Source organism: Rhinatrema bivittatum, chromosome 1 (genome assembly GCF_901001135.1).
Source record: "Rhinatrema bivittatum chromosome 1, aRhiBiv1.1, whole genome shotgun sequence".
Taxonomy (NCBI): Eukaryota; Metazoa; Chordata; class Amphibia; order Gymnophiona; family Rhinatrematidae; genus Rhinatrema; species Rhinatrema bivittatum.
In genome coordinates this window covers 55,834,192-55,851,750 of record NC_042615.1, presented here as the reverse complement: position 1 = coordinate 55,851,750, position 17,559 = coordinate 55,834,192, and the positions used below count along the sequence as shown (strand labels likewise).

The following is a 17,559-nucleotide window of genomic DNA, read 5'->3' as shown; positions in this document are numbered from 1 at the left end:
GGTGAGCTTGGGGCAGCAAGTGCAATGGGCAGGAAAGTGTGTTTTCGCTGAGATAGGGATGGTGCCAGGCCCTTGAGTGCCTTGAAGGCCAGGACTTTGCAGAATTATGTTAGAAGCCAGTGTAGGGATTTTAGGAAGGTTAATTTGTTTGAATTACTACTGATTAGAATAGCTTGTGCTGATGAGTTTTGTGTAAGCTGCAGCTGGGGATTTAGTTTGTTTTGGCACCCCAATGTAGAAGGAGTTGCACTAGTCCAAATGAGAAATTGTACAGGCCTGAACTACTGTACCAAAAGCTGGATCATCAAAACTGGGGTGGAGATTGTGTAGTTGGAAGAAGGCAACTTGGATACAGATATTTGGACATCAGTAGTGAGTTGTCTGATATGAAATCCAGGCTGAAGGATAGTTATTCTTCCAAGGTCACTCTTAAGTGGATATGGCTGTTGTCCTTTTTCCCAATCCACAAAACCTCTGTTTTTTTGGTAGTTTTAGTTAGTCTGTTGTAATGTAGCCATTCTAAAATGTTATTAACAAAATTGTTTAGGTTGATTGCATGGTTGTAAGTCCTCTGGAGATGGGGAAATACCTACAGTATCTGAATGCAATCCACTTTGAAGCTCCAAAAAGCGAAATATAAATTAAATAAATAAACATACATAGCTGGATATCATCTGTATAGAAATGATAGACTGGTAGTCCGAACTGTTTGCCAAGTGGGACCATGTAGATGTTAAAAAGTGTGGGAGATACAATGGTATACCACACGGTAGGGGATGAGGAAGAGAGAATACCTGTTCAAGGGTTACGGTTTGAGTGTGGTTTTGAAGGAAGAATTTAAACCATGCTAGTGCTGGGCCTGGAAGTCCTAGGTTCATTAGGCAGGAGATGAGGAGCTGGTGGTCTGTTAAATACTACTAAGAGGTCCAGGAGTAGGTTGTACATGGTCTAGGCAGAGTTGTAGATCATCAACAAGACTAACTAGATTGAAAACGGTTCAATTTGTTTGTAGCAAGTCTGTTAATTGTAGTAGGACTGCTTTTTCTATTACTTTGCTGAGGAAGGGAAGATTTGAGACTCTAGTGGTAGTTAACACACAATGGGTCAAGTTTTGGTTTCTTCAGTGTCAGTCTTACTACCATTTTTATAGACATGTTGTAAAGTGTTCCTATTACAGTGAGATGTTGATAGGCTGGAAGCATCTGATTAGATTTGGTTTTGATTTTTTGATGAGCCAGGTGGGACAGGAATCTTCTAGACAAATTGTAGTTTTGAGGTCTGAGAGAAGGAAATCCATTTTTTTCCAGTCAGTGCAAGGCAGAGATGATTGAGTAGGTGGGTGTAGTTGATGGCACCTGGGTAGAATGTTCCATTGTGGTAATATTTAGTTCAATTCTGATGCAGATGAGCTTGTCAGTGAAGAAATCATCTAATTTGACAGTAGGTTTCTGTCAATCGGGAAGCTGGTAGGGTTGTAATGACTTCAGGAGCTTGCTAACTATTTAGCAAAATTTCTTTGAATTTTTGCTTATGTGATTTATTTTTGAGAAGTAGGTATGTTTGGTTTACACAGTGGCTTTCTGTGGTATTTAGTAGGTAAAGATCAATGTGTGCAGGAGAAGTATATGGAAAAAATTATGGAAAAGTTAGTGAAAGTTTTCCATTGTATTGTGCAGGGGAATTTTATAATGTATCCTATAAAAGTGGGGAGGATATAGTGATCTCTAAGAATAGGAGAAATGTGATCATGATTTTTAGAGAATGGTAAATATCTTAAAAGTGGTAAATACTTTTCACAGGTAATCAGTTATATGAAACTTTTGAATACTATATATATGTGATTTTTATGAATATAATGTCCTATTTCAGTTTGATTATTTTGGAAATCTGTAATGCAAGGCAGGTTTTAATGACATGGATGTATAATTATTTGTTTTCTTAATTAATTTGAAAATATTTTCCACTGCACTTAGGTTACATTTGAAATGCACAAAGAGAGCCTGGCTCAGATGTTCAAAGAATATGATGGGAAAGGAGATGAAGAAATTGGTCAAGGCCCTGTGAGTCCAATTAGAACTATTTCTGGAGTTAGCAGAGAAATGGAAGCTGCAAGAAGTTTTCCTTCTCACTTGGAACTAAAGGCAAATGATGTTACAGCAGAAATTTCAGAGAATTCAGATTTGGAACATGACTTGCAGAGGACTGAGACTGATCATAGTTCTAATAGTGAACAAGAAAGTAGTTGTTTTCCTCATATAATTCAAACAAATGAAGTGGAAACTAGTGAGAGAATGCATGCTGCAGATGGTGTTCCTCACTTAGAGCCAGCTCCTAAGAATGAAGTGGTGGATTCAGTGGACTCCAAAATTACTTCATCAAGGGTAGAAGCAACTGAAATATGTATAAACCGGGATGAAGGTCATGGGGATGAAGGTGCTTCTGATGCTGTTGCAGCTCTGCAAGTTACCTCAGAAGATGGCACATCTGAGACCTTAGAAGTGCTCAAAGACAGAACAGTAGTGGCAACAGAAGATAAGCAGAGTGTTGATCAAAAACAGGAAACTGATCTTTTTCCTCCAGATGATTCAGAAGCAATACCAAAGGAAGAACAAAAGACAATAGAAGGTAAAATTCAGGAAAGCTCAACACAATCTGAGTGTATTTTCCAAAGAGAACCTGACAGATCTGCTACAGAGGTTTCAGCATATCTGAATTCTAAAGAGATCGAAGAGTTGCCTCCCTTACCAGCAATAACAGCTTCAGAAGTCGAGGAGCTGGTGGATGAGCATCAACTTGATGTAAGTGGGAAGTTAAAGGAAGTGGAAGAGATTAAGATTGAAAACGAGGAAACCAGTTATGCCAGTGGAGCCACAACAACTAGTAGTGATGGTGGGACTTCAAGTACGTTGGATGTTCCTGTGGGATCAGAGAAGAGAATTGCCAAATTGGATGTTTCAAGCATTGCGTCTGACACTGAGAGATTGGAGCTGAAAGCCAGCACAAGTCAAGCTGCTGAGCAACCATATAGATCCCTACCTGAGGTAAACTTTCTGTATGAATGTTTCCTTATCTTAGGGGTACAAGTTATTCTGCTAATCCCGGTATTAAACTTTTTTGTTTCATTGCATGAATGGAATTGTAATTCTGTTTTTCTTTCCCACTAGTTTTATGGAATAAGTGGGTTACTTGAGACAGACATACTTTTCTTCAGTCTCCTCCCTTGGCTGCATTCCTTTACATAGAGTGACTGAACAGTAATAACTTACAAGAACCCTTCCAATCACTGCATTTTCGTACCTATTAAAAAAAAAAACCCAAAAAAAAAAAACAGTTTAAACTACCAGTACATTTTTGCAGCCTTATTTCTGTTTTTAGGTCTTATAATGGATTATTCTGTTCTTGTTTTTATATATTTGCCCTCTGCAGACCGCAAGACAACAAGAGCCATCGGGATCAGAGGCAGCATCTGCTTCTAATGGCCAGAGGAGAGATTCCAGATCTACTATGTTTCACATCCCTGAATTTAAGTGGTCACAAATGCACCAACGTCTGCTCACAGATCTCTTATTTTCTATAGAAACTGACATACAGATGTGGAGAAGGTTTGTGTTTATATTGTATCTATAGTAAGCTATATACTTATTGTCATTGCACAAAGCTATAATAATATATTACTGATGATTGGCAGTCAAAACTCAGACCAAATGATTGTAAAGCAGTGATAACCAATCCTGAAGGATTTGCTGGTGAAGGGCTTCAGTTGGAAATAGGTTAGAGGGCTTCAAGTATGGTCTAATATGTAATGTCATTGGGCTCTTTAATAAAATTATGCAGAGTTTTCACTACTTCATAAGCCAGTCTATTGAGCTGTATGTCACTATATTTTTTGTTTTTGTCTGTTTTGGAATAAGGGCTCAGTGCATGCCATTTTTTTTTTTTTAAATAACATTTGGCAGTTGGTTCATTCTCTACTTAAACTGTCTCCCAAGGTGATTACAAGTCATTTTCTCTGAAGTCATGCAGGAAGAGTCATTTCTATTCCTAAAAGGCTCAATAGTTGTAAAAACTAAAAGCATGCAGCTTATCCATTTGGCATATTAATATGCTTATATAATTCTTGTATAGATAATCTGCCTCTTCCCAAAGCTCATGGATATGCAAGCATTTGTTATCACAGGCTCAGAAACATTGAGCAAATCTCATTTCAAAAGTGCATGACACCTTGTTTTTTGTTTTTGACTAGATAAAGATCACCATAGAATTCTAAAATAATTCAAATATGAAATTATGGACCTTTTAGTAATCTGTCATTCAAATCTGCTTCTATAGCTAAGGCTGGAGTAAATGTAATCCCAGCTTTTAAAAAAGGGTTCCAAGGCGATCCAGGAATAGTACAGAGCCAGGTATGTCAAGTCAGTGAGCTTTAATGTTTGTGCTAGGTAAAATAGTAGAAGCTTTTGCAAATAATAAAATTATATAAAATTATAAATAAACATGACTTAATGGGGAAGAGCCAGTATGGATTTAATTTAGGAAAGTTATGTCTTATTAATCTATTAGAATTATTTGAAGATATAAATAAACATGTGGATAAGAGTGAGCTGGTCAATATAAGGTTCAGTATTAAAAAGTGAGTCATACATTTAGATGGTAACTTTCATACCAGCGGCACGTGTGCATTCATTGGCCCGCACCCAGGGAAGCAGGCATTTTATAACACATGCGTGCATGTTATAAAATAGTCTTGCCCGCATGCACATGTGTGCCAAATCCTGTGCGCAGGACATGCGCAGACACCATTACCAATAAAAGCAGTTCATCTCCAGTTCAGCGGTTAGCTTTGCCAAACCTCCCTAGTTTAAATGCCTTTACTCCCTCCTGCAGATCTGCCTAGCTTTTTAAATTTTTCAACTTACACAGCATCCATATCAGAAGTAAAATTACGTGATGGGGGGTGTTTGTGTGCGCCGGATTGGGTAAGTATCTCCCACACATTTTAGGTTCCCACTTTGAAATACCCATGCCTCGTCCAAACCACTCCCCGCCCCTTTTTGAAAACTTCTGAGATGTGTGCGCTGCGGCATTTCCGCACATTCCCGAGCGGCTTTTAAAATCCTCTCTGCATGCGCAAGCCCAGCATATTCGCACATCTCCTAATTAATGCATGTCAGGCTTTTAGAATTCACCTTTAAGGGTGCAGTAAATTCAGGGAGTGGTTCTCATTAAGAGGTGAAGAGCTAATCTGCACTGACCAGGAGGAGGGCAGAATAGTATTTAAGGATCCTGGTTTATAAAGCCAGTGCCCAGAGCCAGGAGGATGCTTGGGTACATATGGAGAGACATAACCATTAAAACCAGGAGGTGACAATGCCTCTGTACACATCATTGGTGATTCATCACCTGGAATTCTGTGTTCAGTTCTAGAGGCATATCTCAAAAAGGATAGAAAGAGGCTAGAGGCAGTTCAGAGAGGCAACTAAAATGGTTTGGACACTGCACAAAAAAATGTTTGAGATGAGACTGAAGATCCTATATGGCTATTCGAACAAGCCTACCCTCAGAACCATTAAAAGCCCCTACCTAATTGTCCCCCTATGCCCGCAGACTTTCCCCATTCCTTCTACATAGTTATGTTATAATTGCAATACATTTGTTTCCAAGTTGCTTTGCGCTTGTTTGTTTTTCTCTCTTGCTACTACTTGTGTTACTTTGTTCCCCCTTCCCTTTCCCCTGTTCATTGTATTTTCCATGCTGCTATTCCACTGTAAACCGATATGATGTTTCGACTAATACCGGTATAAAAAAATTCTTAAATAAAATGTTTACCCTAGATGAGAGAAAAGATGGGAGGATATAATACATTTATATATCTGAATGGTACTAATGGTACACAAGAGGCCAACCTTTTCAGCAGAAGGGAAGCTGTTGAACTAGGGGTCATGATGTGAAGTTCTGAGGGGGAAGACAAAGGAGCAATGTCAGGAAATATTTTTTCATAAAAAAGAGTAATATATACTTGAATGCCCTTTCAGGGGAGGTGATGGAAAATTTAAAAAAATACATGGGCCCAGAGGATCTGTAGTGGCAAGAAGATGGAAATGAAGTATATTGGAGTAATGTGCACAGAGCTGCAGTTACAACCCTAAACAACAGAGTAGAATTGCATCAGGGCTCCAAGAAAGCATGAGAAGGCCATCACTGATGGATTTTGGCCATGCTTTCCTCGGGAAATTAACTATGGGCTAGGAGCTAATGTCCTGTTATGGATTGGTAACTGGTTAAAGGATGGGAAAAAGGACTAAATGATCAATTTTACCAAAGAAGAGAGATGAAGAAAGGAGTGCCCCAGAAATCTAGAAAAGGGAGCACTGAAAGAGGTAATCAGAATTGCAGGTGACACAAAATTATTCAAAATAGTTAAGGTGAGGATACTGTGAGACTGGGGACTTGGGCATCTAAATGCAGATGAAATTTAATTTGAACAAGAGTAGTGATGTATTTAGGGAAACATATCCTAATTAGATGTACACAATGCTGGGTTCCATATTAGGAGTTACCACATTTATTTGATGTATAATTCTGCCTTTCTGGACCTTGGAGTCATTGTGGATAATACATTGAAATCTTCAAATCAGTGTGTGACGGTGGTAAAAAAAAAAAAAAAAAAAAAAAGCAAACAGAATATCAGGAACAATTTGGAAAAGAACAGAGAAACTGAGAATGTAATGCCTCTGTATAGATGTATGAGGTGAACTGCAATGTGTGCAATTTTGGTTGCCCCATCTCGAAAAAGATAAAGGAACTAAAAAAGATACAGAGAAGGGCATAAAAAATGATAAATGGGATGGAATGGCTTCCTTATGAAGAATGACTAAACAGGTTAGGACTCTTCAGTTTGGAAAAGAGACTGAGAGGGGGGATATGATAGAATGTTATATAGTCATAAGTGGTATAGAACAAGTTAATTGGGGATAGTTATTTACCCTTTTAAATAGTTCTAAGACAAGGGAATATGCCATGAAACTAACTGGTAGTGTACTTAGAACAAATTTGAGAGTATTTTTCCAGTCTATATACAATTTGGTTGCGGAATTTGTTGCCTGAGGATATGGTTAAGGTTAATAGTATAGCTGGTTTTAAATATGGTTTGGACAAGTTTTTGGAGAACAGGTCCTTTAAGAATTATTGGCCAGGCAGGTGTGGCATTCACCATCTCTTGTGTCTAGGAGTAGGCAGCAAGGAAGGGATCTTCCAGATGCTTTCAGCTGGCTTAGATTGGCCTCTGTTGGAGGAGAATAGGATGCTGGACTTTATGAATCTTTGGTCTGATCCAGACATGGCTCTCTTCATATTCAAAGAGCAAAAGCTGTTCTTAAAAAGTTTTATATTGTTAAAAAAAAAAAAAAAAAAAAAATCAGACTGCCGTAATGTAATATTGTGGAAGCTACTTATTTAAGGATTCTAAGTTCCCATTTGACAATTAGATAACCTCCAAGAACATAAGAACATGCCATACTGGGTCAGACCAAGGGTCCATCAAGCCCAGCATCCTGTTTCCAACAGTGACTAATCCAGGCCATAAGAACCTGGCAAGTACCCAAAAACTGTCTATTCCATGTTACCGTTGCTAGTAATAGCAGTGGCTATTTTCTAACAGGTCGATACTGTAAGGCCGCGTTAGAAAGAGTGCGGCAGTGCTGGGCGCACCCTCGTTCCCCGCATGCACAGTTCTCTTTACATACCGCTCGATACTCTATGTAAATTGCTTGCAAATGCAAGCCGCTTAATACAGCGCCTATACAGTATCCTGGGTGTGCTGGTACCTGTCATTTCAAATGTCATTTCAACTGACATTTGAAATGACAGGTACCAGGAAGTGGATGGTTCCCCCCCTCCCGAAGCAAGGCGCAGGGCGAAAATTAAAACAAAAGGGAATAAAGTGTAAAAAAAAAAGTAAACTTACTGGCGGGAACCGGTGGGCGCGCGTTCGATCCAGGCGGCGCGTTTGATACATGCTGGGTGCGGAAAGGGTTATGGGTCGGTTTCAAGAAGCGCTAAGGATGCGTGAAACTGGAGACTGTATCGCAGGATCGCCTTACGCGTCCGAATTGTGCGCCCACAGCGGGTTACAGACGGGGAATCTCCAACCGCACGTTACAGTATCGAGTTGTAAGTCAACTTAATTAATAGCAGGTAATGGACTTCTCCTCCAAGAATTTATCCAATCCTTTTTTAAACAGAGCTATACTAACTGCACTAACCACATCCTCTGGCAACAAATTCCAGAGTTTAATTGTGCATTGAGTAAAAAAGAACTTTCTCTGATTAGTTTTAAATGTGCCACATGCTAACTTCATGGAGTGCCCCCTAGTCTTTCTATTGTTCGAAAGAGTAAATAACATTCACATCTACCCGTTCTAGACCTCTCATGATTTTAAACGTAGAAACATAGAAATGACGGCAGAAGAAGACCAAACGGCCCATCCAGTCTGCCCAGCAAGCTTTCACACTTTTTTTTTTCTCTCACATACTTATCTGTTTCTCTTCGCTCTTAGTAACCTTTTTTTATTCTATTTCCCTTCCACCCCCACCATTAATGTAGAGAGCAGTGTTGGAATTGGATCTAAGTGAAATAGCTTAATTTAGTTAGGGGTATTAACCACAGCAGTAAGCAAGCTACACCCATGCTTATCTGTTTATTCACACTGTGTAATCAGTCCTTGTTGATTGTTGCCTGAATATAGATCAACATTTCTTCATTCTCCCCTGTCGTTGAAGCAGAAATCCATGCTGGCTATGTATTGAAAGTGAAGTATCAGTCTTGCTCCCCTGCTGTTGAAGCAGAGGACTATGCTGGATATGCGTGAAGTGTCAAACTTCCTCCCTGCCGTTGAAACAGAGAGCTATGCTGGCTTTGCATTGAAGTGAAATATCAGACTTGCTCCCCTGTCGTTGAAGCAGAGAGTTATGCTGGATTTGCATTGAAAATGAAGTATCAGGTATTTTTTGGTTTGGGGTAGTAACCGCCGTAACAAGCCAGCTACTCCCCTGCTTTTATGTGGTTGCAAATTCTTTTTTCCACATTTCCTCTTGCCGTTGAAGCATAGATCAATGTTGGAGTCGCATTATTGAATAAGGATATTCATCTCCAGGTAGTAGCCATCATTCCCTCAAGCCACCCCCCATGCCTCTTCTCTTCATTCACATCCTCTAGACTTTATGGATCCACAGTATTTATCCCACGCCCCTTTGAAATCCTTCACAGTTTTGGTCTTCACCACTTTCTCTGGAAGGGCGTTCCAGGCATCCACCACCCTCTCCGTGAAGAAATACTTCCTGACATTGGTTCTGAGTCTTCCTCCCTGGAGTTTTAAATTGTGACCCCTGGTTCTTCTGATTTTTTTTTGCAATGGAAAAGGTTTGACGTTGTCTTTGGATCATTAAAACCTTTCAAGTATCTGAAAGTCTGTATCATATCACCCCTACTCCTCCTTTCCTCCAGGGTGTACATATTTAGATTCTTCAATCTCTCCTCATAAGTCATTCGATAAAGACCCTCCACCTTTTTGGTCACCCTTCTCTGGACCACCTCCATCCTGTCTCTGTCCCTTCTGAGATACGGTCTCCAGAACTGAACACAGTACTCCAGGTGAGGCCTCACCAAGGATCTGTACAAGGGGATAATCACTTCCCTTTGCTTACTCGATATTCCTCTCTCTCTGCAGCCCAGCATTCTTCTGGCTTTAGCCTATCGCCTTGTCACATTGTTTTGCTGACTTCAGATCATTAGACACTATCACCCCAAGGTCTCTCTCCTGCCCCGTGCACATCAACCCTTCTCCCCCCATCGAATACAGTTCTTCCGGATTTCCACACCCCATATGCATGACTCTGTACTTCTTGGCATTGAATCTCAGCTGCCATATCTTCGACCACTCTTCCAGCTTCCTTAAATCCTGTCTCATTCTCTCCACTCCTTCCGGCGTGTCCTCTCTGTTGCAGATCTTAGTGTTATCCGCAAAAAGACAAACCTTACCTTCTATCCCGTCCGCAATGTCGCTCACAAAGATATTGAACAGGACCGGTCCCAACACCGACCCTTGCGGCACTCCGCTCAACACCGCTCTCTCTTCAGAGTAAGTTCCATTTGCCATCACACATTGTCTTCTGTCCGTCAACCAGTTTGCAATCCAGGACACAACCTTGGCACTCACTCCTAAGCTTCTTATTTTATTCACCAGTCTCCTGTGCGGAACCGTATCAAAAGCTTTGCTGAAGTCCAAGTAGATGACATCGAGCGCTCTTCCTTGATCCAATTCCTTGGTTACCCAGTCAAAACATTCTATCAGATTTGTCTGACAGGATCTTCCCCTGGTGAATCCATGCTGCCTCTGGTCCAGCAATTCTTCCGTCTGTAGATAGCTCACTATTCCTTCTTTTAACAGTGACTCCATTACTTTTCCCACCACCGAGGTGAGGCTAACCGGTCTGTAATTACCAGCCTCTTCTCTGTTTCCGCTCTTGTGAAGCGGGATCACCACCGCTCTTCTCTAGTCACGCGGCACCACTCCTGTTTCTAGGGATCTTTTGAACAGATCACACAGCAGACCCGCCAGCACATCTCTGAGCTCCCTCAGTATCCTGGGATGAACCTCATCAGGCCCCATGGCTTTGTCCACTTTCACTTTCCTCAGCTCTTCCCATACATTCTCTACTGTAAATGGAGTTACATCTACTCCATTCCCCTAAACACCTCTATCATATCCCCCCTCAGCCGTCTCTTCTCCAAGCTGAAAAGTCAGCTAGGAAAGTCCTAACCTCTTTAGTCTTTCCTCATAGGGGAGCTGTTCCATTCCCCTTATCATTTTGGTAGCCCTTCTCTGTACCTTCTCCATCGCAATTATATCTTTTTTGAGATACGGCAACCAGAATTGTACACAGTATTCAAGATGCAGTCTCACCATGGAGCAATACAGAGGCATTATGACATTTTCCATTTTCTTATTCAGTATTGAAATAATCCTCTTGAATGGTTGACCAAACCATTTGATATTTATTTATTTTATTTAAAAGCTTTTCTATACAGACGTTCATGTAAGGTACATATCGCGTCGGTTTACAGAGAACCAAAGTTAGAATTACATCAAACATTTGAACAGGGTTCTAACAAGAAACAATGTAAAAAGACAGGGACAAGGTCGGAGGGGTAAACTAGCACATGATCAGAGAACGATTGGTTAACTGTGGGGAGAACATTCAAGGCTGTGGTAGGAGAGGTGTTATGCGGCGTATAGAGTCCATGAGAGTCATCAGATCTTTAAGGAAAAGCTATTTTGAAAAGCCATGTCTTAAGCTTTTTCTTAAACGTCCGCTGGCAGGGTTCTAGGCGAAGGTCCAGGGGCAGAGTATTCCATTGTGTGGGATCAGCCGTGGAGAAGGCGCGTTTCTTGAGCGAGGACTTGGAGGGGGGTGCATATAGGGTACCTTTGTACGCTGTTCTTACTGGTCTGGAGGATGTGTGATGCCGAAGTGGGAAGTTTAGCTCGAGAGTGGTCTGGGAGTGAATGGTCTTGTGTATTATAGTTAGGACTTTGTGCAGGATTCTGAATTTAATGGGGAGCCAGTGTAGGTTCTTAAGAATGGGGGTAATATGCTCTCCTCTGCTGGAATTACTTAGGATCCTTGCGGCGGTGTTTTGTAGCATTTGTAGAGGTCTGGTGGTGTTAGCTGTAAGGCCGAGTAGAAGGGAACTGCAGTAGTCTATTTTTGAGACTATGGCTTGGAGAACTGTTGGAAAGTCTTGGACGTGTAGGAGGGGTTTCAGCTTTTTTAAGATTCGTAGTTTCTGAAAACATTCTTTTGTAGAGTTATTGACAAATTTTTTTAGGTTCAGCCAGTTGTCTAGAATTACGCCGAGGTCTCTCACATAGGTGGTGGTCGTTTGGGGCGAAATGAGGTTGTTGACCGCCATGCATGGTCATCCCGAGTGATAAGCAGTGGTTCAGTTTTTGATGTGTTGAGTACTAAGTTAAGGCTGGCGAGGAGGAGGTTGATAGACTGTAGACAGCTGTTACAGAAGTTGAGGGTTTTAGAGAGAAATTCTGTAACTGCAATGAGAATCTGGACGTCATCTGCATAGATGAAGTGCGTAACCTTTAGATTTGTGAGGAGTTGGCAGAGGGGGAGAAGATAAATGTTAAATAGAGTAGGGGAGAGAGAAGATCCTTGTGGGACTCCAAGTGTGGACTTGATGGGGGTGAGAATCTTTGTTACTTATTCTGACCTTGAAATTCCTATTGCCGAGGAATGACTTCAACCAGTTGAGGGCTGTTCCTGATATGCCGATAAACCATATGAGAGACTGTTTATGAGGATGGAGTGATTCACGGTGTCGAATGCTGCAGATATATCGAGCAGTGCCAGAAGATGAGGTCTTTTTTTCAAGGCCTGTGAGGATGCTGTCTGTCAGCGAGATTAGAAGGGATTCAGTATTGAGCGATTTACAGAATCCGAATTGGGCTGGGGCGAGAATCTTGTGTTCATCTAGGTATTCCGAGAGTTGGTTGTTGACAATTTTCTCCATGAGTTTGGCGATAAATGGTAGGTTGGTGATGGAGCGAAAGTTAGCAGGGTCCATTGGGTTCAGGTTGAGTTTCTTTAGTAGTGGTTTGAGGGTGGCGAGTTTCAGAGAATCCGGTACTAATCCTTATGATAGCGGTTGATGATCTCTGCGAGTGGCTTAGAGATAGTGTTGGGGATGGCGAGCAGCAGTGTAGAAGGGATAGAGTCGGTCTGATGAGAAGAGGGTTTCATCTTCTTGAGAATGGTTTCTATTTCAAGGGAAGTTGTGGGTTCGAAAGATTCGAGGTTTGCTTTCTGGCCTATGGGGGAAGTGTAAGGGGGGGTGGGGGGGGTGGCCGTATATTTGTGGATGCAAGCGGAGCTACTAGGTTGGAGTTTTTTTTTTTTTTCCCAAAGAATATATAGCAAGTTCTGAGGACTTGGATTGGGCTTGGTCATCGGGGGTGACCGAGGGGGTAGGTTTTGTAAGCTCTGCGACGTAGGATAACAAGGCCTTAACGTCAAAGAAGAAGTTGTGTATTTTGTGGGCGTTGAAGTCTCTCTTTGTATGGAGGATGATGTTTCTGTAGCTGTGCATGGAGGTTTTGTATGCAGTTAATGAAGATGTGGAGGGTTTCTTGCGCCATAAGTGTTTGTGTCTTAGTTCTTGTTTGTTTTTTCAATTCCAGTGTGAACCAAGGTTTTTTGTTCTTGATGGAAAGGTCTAACTCTTGTTGTCAGGGGGCATATTTTATCTGCCACCTTCTTAGTAATGTTGTGCCATGAGGCAAGGGCCGAGTCTGCGTTGGAACTATCAAGGTTAACTAGTTCCGTCGAGAGGTGGGAACTGAGGTCATCCATGGAACAGGGTTTCCTGAAATGGATTGTTTTGGGGAGGGGGGCTGGGTTTTCCTTGGAGAGGTCAGTAGTGATCATCCAGTGGTCTGACCATTGGATTGGGGAGCATCGAGGCGGGGAAGTTTGGGTGAGGCCTGAATTAATAAAGATGAGATCCAAGGTATGACCAGCATTGTGCGTGGGACTGTTAATGATTTGTGAGAAGCCCATGGCCTTGAAGGAAGATAGTAGAGCTTCGCAGTTGGAGGAGTGAGGGATTGCGTCGACGTGGAGGTTGAAGTCTCCCATTATGATGGCTGGGGCGTCAGTGTTGATGTGTTTGGCGATGAGCTTGATGAGGGGAGAAGGATCCGAGTCTAAGAGGCCTGGTGGGGCGTAGATTAGGCAGATTTGTAGTTGTTTTGAATTGAAGAGAGAGATTTCGAGTCTGGAAGCATGTTTTGTATTCTGCAGGGTTAATCTTAGCTCTTTTTTTGCTGCTAGGAGAAGGCCCCCGCCTCTTTTTTTAAGTCTAGGAATTGAGAAAAGATCATACAGCTGTAGAGGTAGTTGGTTAAAGCTATGTCTGTGGGTTTCAGCCAGGTTTCTGTGATTACGCAGATGACTGGTTGTGAGTCCAGTAGGTAGTCATTGAGGATATGGGTTTTTTTTGTGAGGGATTGGGCATTGAAAAGAGTTAAAGAGAAGAGTGATAGCCCAAGGGATTGTGTGAAGGGGGAGGTCATTATGGGAATCAACCTCTTATGCTGGAGGGGGTTGGGGTAGGTAGTTATTTTACGGTTATTATAGAGGTTTTTGATAATGGGGATAGGGTAAGTGTGCATATTTGATAGGCTGTTAATATTTTTTTTAAAGCTGAAGTGCGAGCTGAGAATGGAGCTGGCAGGAGGAGGCGATTGCTGCTGTGGGGGCAGACCTGGTGGGTAAGAGAGGGAAGGCGGAAGGATATAGAAGTTGTAGCACTTGGTGGCTGCACAAAGGGGTGCACAAAGGGGCAAGCCCCTTTGGTGCGCGGCACCGATGCGAAGCCCTAGTTTAAATGGCCGTCGAAGGAGTTCCCTGGCCTCTGATAGGCCTGTGTTGAGGGAGGGGCGCGGCTTTGGGAGCCAGGAGGCGGTGGCGTGGCCGGTCAGCGGTGCTGCTAGGTGCGTTGGGGGTCTCTGAGGGTCTCCTGACCCTATGCTTCTCCTGAAGCTGGTGAGGGAAAGGAGGTGCCGATGCGAAGCCCTAGTTTAAAGGGCCGTCGAAGGAGGAGTTCCCTGGCCTCTGTTAGGCCTGTGTTGAGGGAGGGGCGCGGCTTCGGGAGCCAGGAGGCGGTGGTGTGGCCGGTTGGAGGCACTGCTAGGTGCGTTGGGGGTCTCTTACCCCGGTCGGTGAGGGTCTCCTGATCCTATGCTTCTCCTGAAGCTGGTGTCAAAGGAGAGAAAGTTGTCAGAACTCATTCATTATATTTTCAAAATTTACCCAAGTATTTTTTCAAATTTCTGTATTTTTCTCTGAGGATGAGTAGGATACTAAAGTCCCTCACATGAACAATTTCTGACTGGGAGCCCCAGCCAGAGCTTTTTACAAATTATTTTAAAAAGGCTCTACTGAGCATGTGAGACTTCCTGCATCAGTGGTGTGCCTGTGTGCCCCCTCTTAGTTCTTTTTGTGTTATCTTTGCAGCCCCATGGAGCCATCAAAAATATTTTTTTTCCTGGAAAATCAGGACATTATATGGGTGCGTTTCTCTCCTTTGATTCCTTCTTAACAGTACTTACTCAGGTTTTATGTCCAGTAAGGGTTATGGAAATAGACAAAAGAACATATGAATTGCCATACTGGATCAGACCAGTTCATCAAGCCCAGTATTCTGTTTCTACCAGTGGCCAAGCCAGGTCACAAGTACCTGGCAGGGTCCCAAAGGTAGGTAGATTCCATGCTGCTTAGCCCAGGGATAAGAAGTGGAGTTCCCCAAGTCCATCTTAATTGTTTATGGACTTTTCCTCCTAGAATTGCTTCACCTCTTTATGGTTGTAGAACTTGCTTTCAAGAAAGCCAAGGGGATAAGGACCCAAATCTTGGTACCCCTTGTGCATACGCCACAAACCCTTAACCTTGGCAGAAAGATTTATCAGAACATTATGCTCACTTCTTCCATAGTATTCTATCAGCTCTTCAAGGGCCAATACTTGTGAGTCATTCTGCAAAAGATGAGGACCTGTCAAGCAATCTCCCTCAGGAGAACTGTGACAAGTTGGAGTCACTAATGGATAAGGGTCAGGAGTGCAGAAAACATCTAGTCAAATTGACCACAATATTTGAGATTGCATGAAGAGCCTCTGCCTTTGGGACTGGAGCATATAGACTCTCTTGGCTGTGGGCTTTAGATCGCCATCAGGACATGTAGGGTACGCTTGCTGACATGCCCTGCAATGGAGGAAAATTCTTTGGAAATAAGGTCAAGGGAAATAAGGTCAAGAAAGTCCTACTTCAGACCTTCTTTTCGGCCATTTCTGACCCACTTTCCTCATCTAAGAAGTTTACAATTTGGGCGCCAAGGAGCACTTTTTTCCTCAGAGGTGGCATTATCCTCTGTACCCCTTTTCCATGGGCAAGCAGGTCTGTAATCCGCCACTCAAGTGGGGTGACCCCCATCTAATTTTGCTGATATGGAAAAGCTCTCTCAGAGCTTAGAAAAGCCTTTCTGATCATGTGTGAGGGTTATTGCTTGGCCACTGCCACATGAGTCTTCTATCTTTTTTTTATGCTCTGTCAAAAGTTTGTGATTTTGCTGTCTCCAAGTTGCTTGTTGTAATGTTTTTTTGACACATTTTTATTTTCGTTGTTACATATTTTTGTTCCAGTTTAATTTTCTTTTTTTGCGAGCCTCCAAAAAATGAAAAATTGAATTTGACTTTGCATCATCCCTTTTTGTGATAGTGGGCAAAGGGCTTCAAGAGGTACCTTAAATGTACCCACAAAATATCTGATGGATCTTAATATCTGCTGCCTATGCTGTTTGGCTACATTGATTCTGTAGTATGATATGTAAGTAACTGTAGTATTTAGCATGTATACTTTTGATAATTTATTTTGTTTTAATTTGTAAACCACTTTTGTAAAGGGAAAGACAATTAATCAAAATCACAAGTAAACTAAACACAACACATGACCCTAATTGTACTGCCTGCACCCAAATAACACCCAGGGCTTTAAGATTCAGAAGTTGACACTTAAAGAGCATTTCCATGGCAGTGAAGAGGAAGCAACCAGCTAGAGTAATGTCTAAAGTAAAAAGATCAGTTCTGTCATACAAACATCATGATTTTCAGAAGTTTCAGCGTAGTCTTCATTCCTTCTCCCTAAAAGGAGAGAAACTGCTCCTATCAGCACCAAAGCAGGTGCCAAGACAGCTGGTTCATGCTGATGACTCATCAGTGCAGAAAAACAAGATGCCTCTTCTCCTCAGTGCTGAGGTCTTCCCAGTGCCATCAATGGGGAAAGGACCCTTGTCCATGTTAGCATTGACCACACCGATCTTGGTTCCTTTAGAAACAAGAAATCTTTGCCAATTCTAATTCTTGAATACAATAGATATTTCATGGAAGTCCTTCCTCCTACTGTGGAGCACCACTCCTTTGTGAGAAAAATGTGGCTTGACATACGTGTTTTTACAATTTCACCAAACAAAAATCGCCAAGAAATCTCACTATAAATATCAAAAAATGAAAAGAGAGACAAAAGTCTAATGAAAGACCAATTAATCAAATAATATTTGAAAACTTTTTTTTAATATATATAATCTGGTATCGGAAGCTGGAGGCAGTGTATGCCAATATACCTCATGCATATTCATTGTGGATATCCTGTAAACCAACCCTGGTCCTGGCACTCCAGGACTGTTACCTACCCCTGGGCTAGAGGTTAGAAAGAAAAAAAAAAAAAAAAAAAAGAAAAAAAAGTGCAAGGGGGTAACTTATACAGAGTGACAGTTACTACCCTTAACAAGAAGGCATTTAGGTAACCTGCACGGAGTGGCAGTTACTACCCTTAACAGAAAGCATGGGGATGCTTGGAACAGAAGTTACAACCATAAGCAGCTTCCTGGGCAGACTGGATGGACAATTTGGTCTTTATCTGCTGTCATTACAATCT

At 41.9% G+C, this 17,559-nt stretch overlaps 1 protein-coding gene across 1 annotated transcript in view; it reads left to right on the top strand.

Annotated features, from left to right (window-relative positions):
- Nucleotides 1–17,559, top strand: part of LRBA (LPS responsive beige-like anchor protein) — a 1,658,631-nt gene that overhangs the window by 416,894 nt on the left and 1,224,178 nt on the right. Inside the window, 2 exon segments of the mRNA XM_029605291.1 lie at nucleotides 1,974–3,041; nucleotides 3,427–3,602. Of these exon segments, the coding sequence (XP_029461151.1) occupies nucleotides 1,974–3,041; nucleotides 3,427–3,602 (1,244 nt within the window).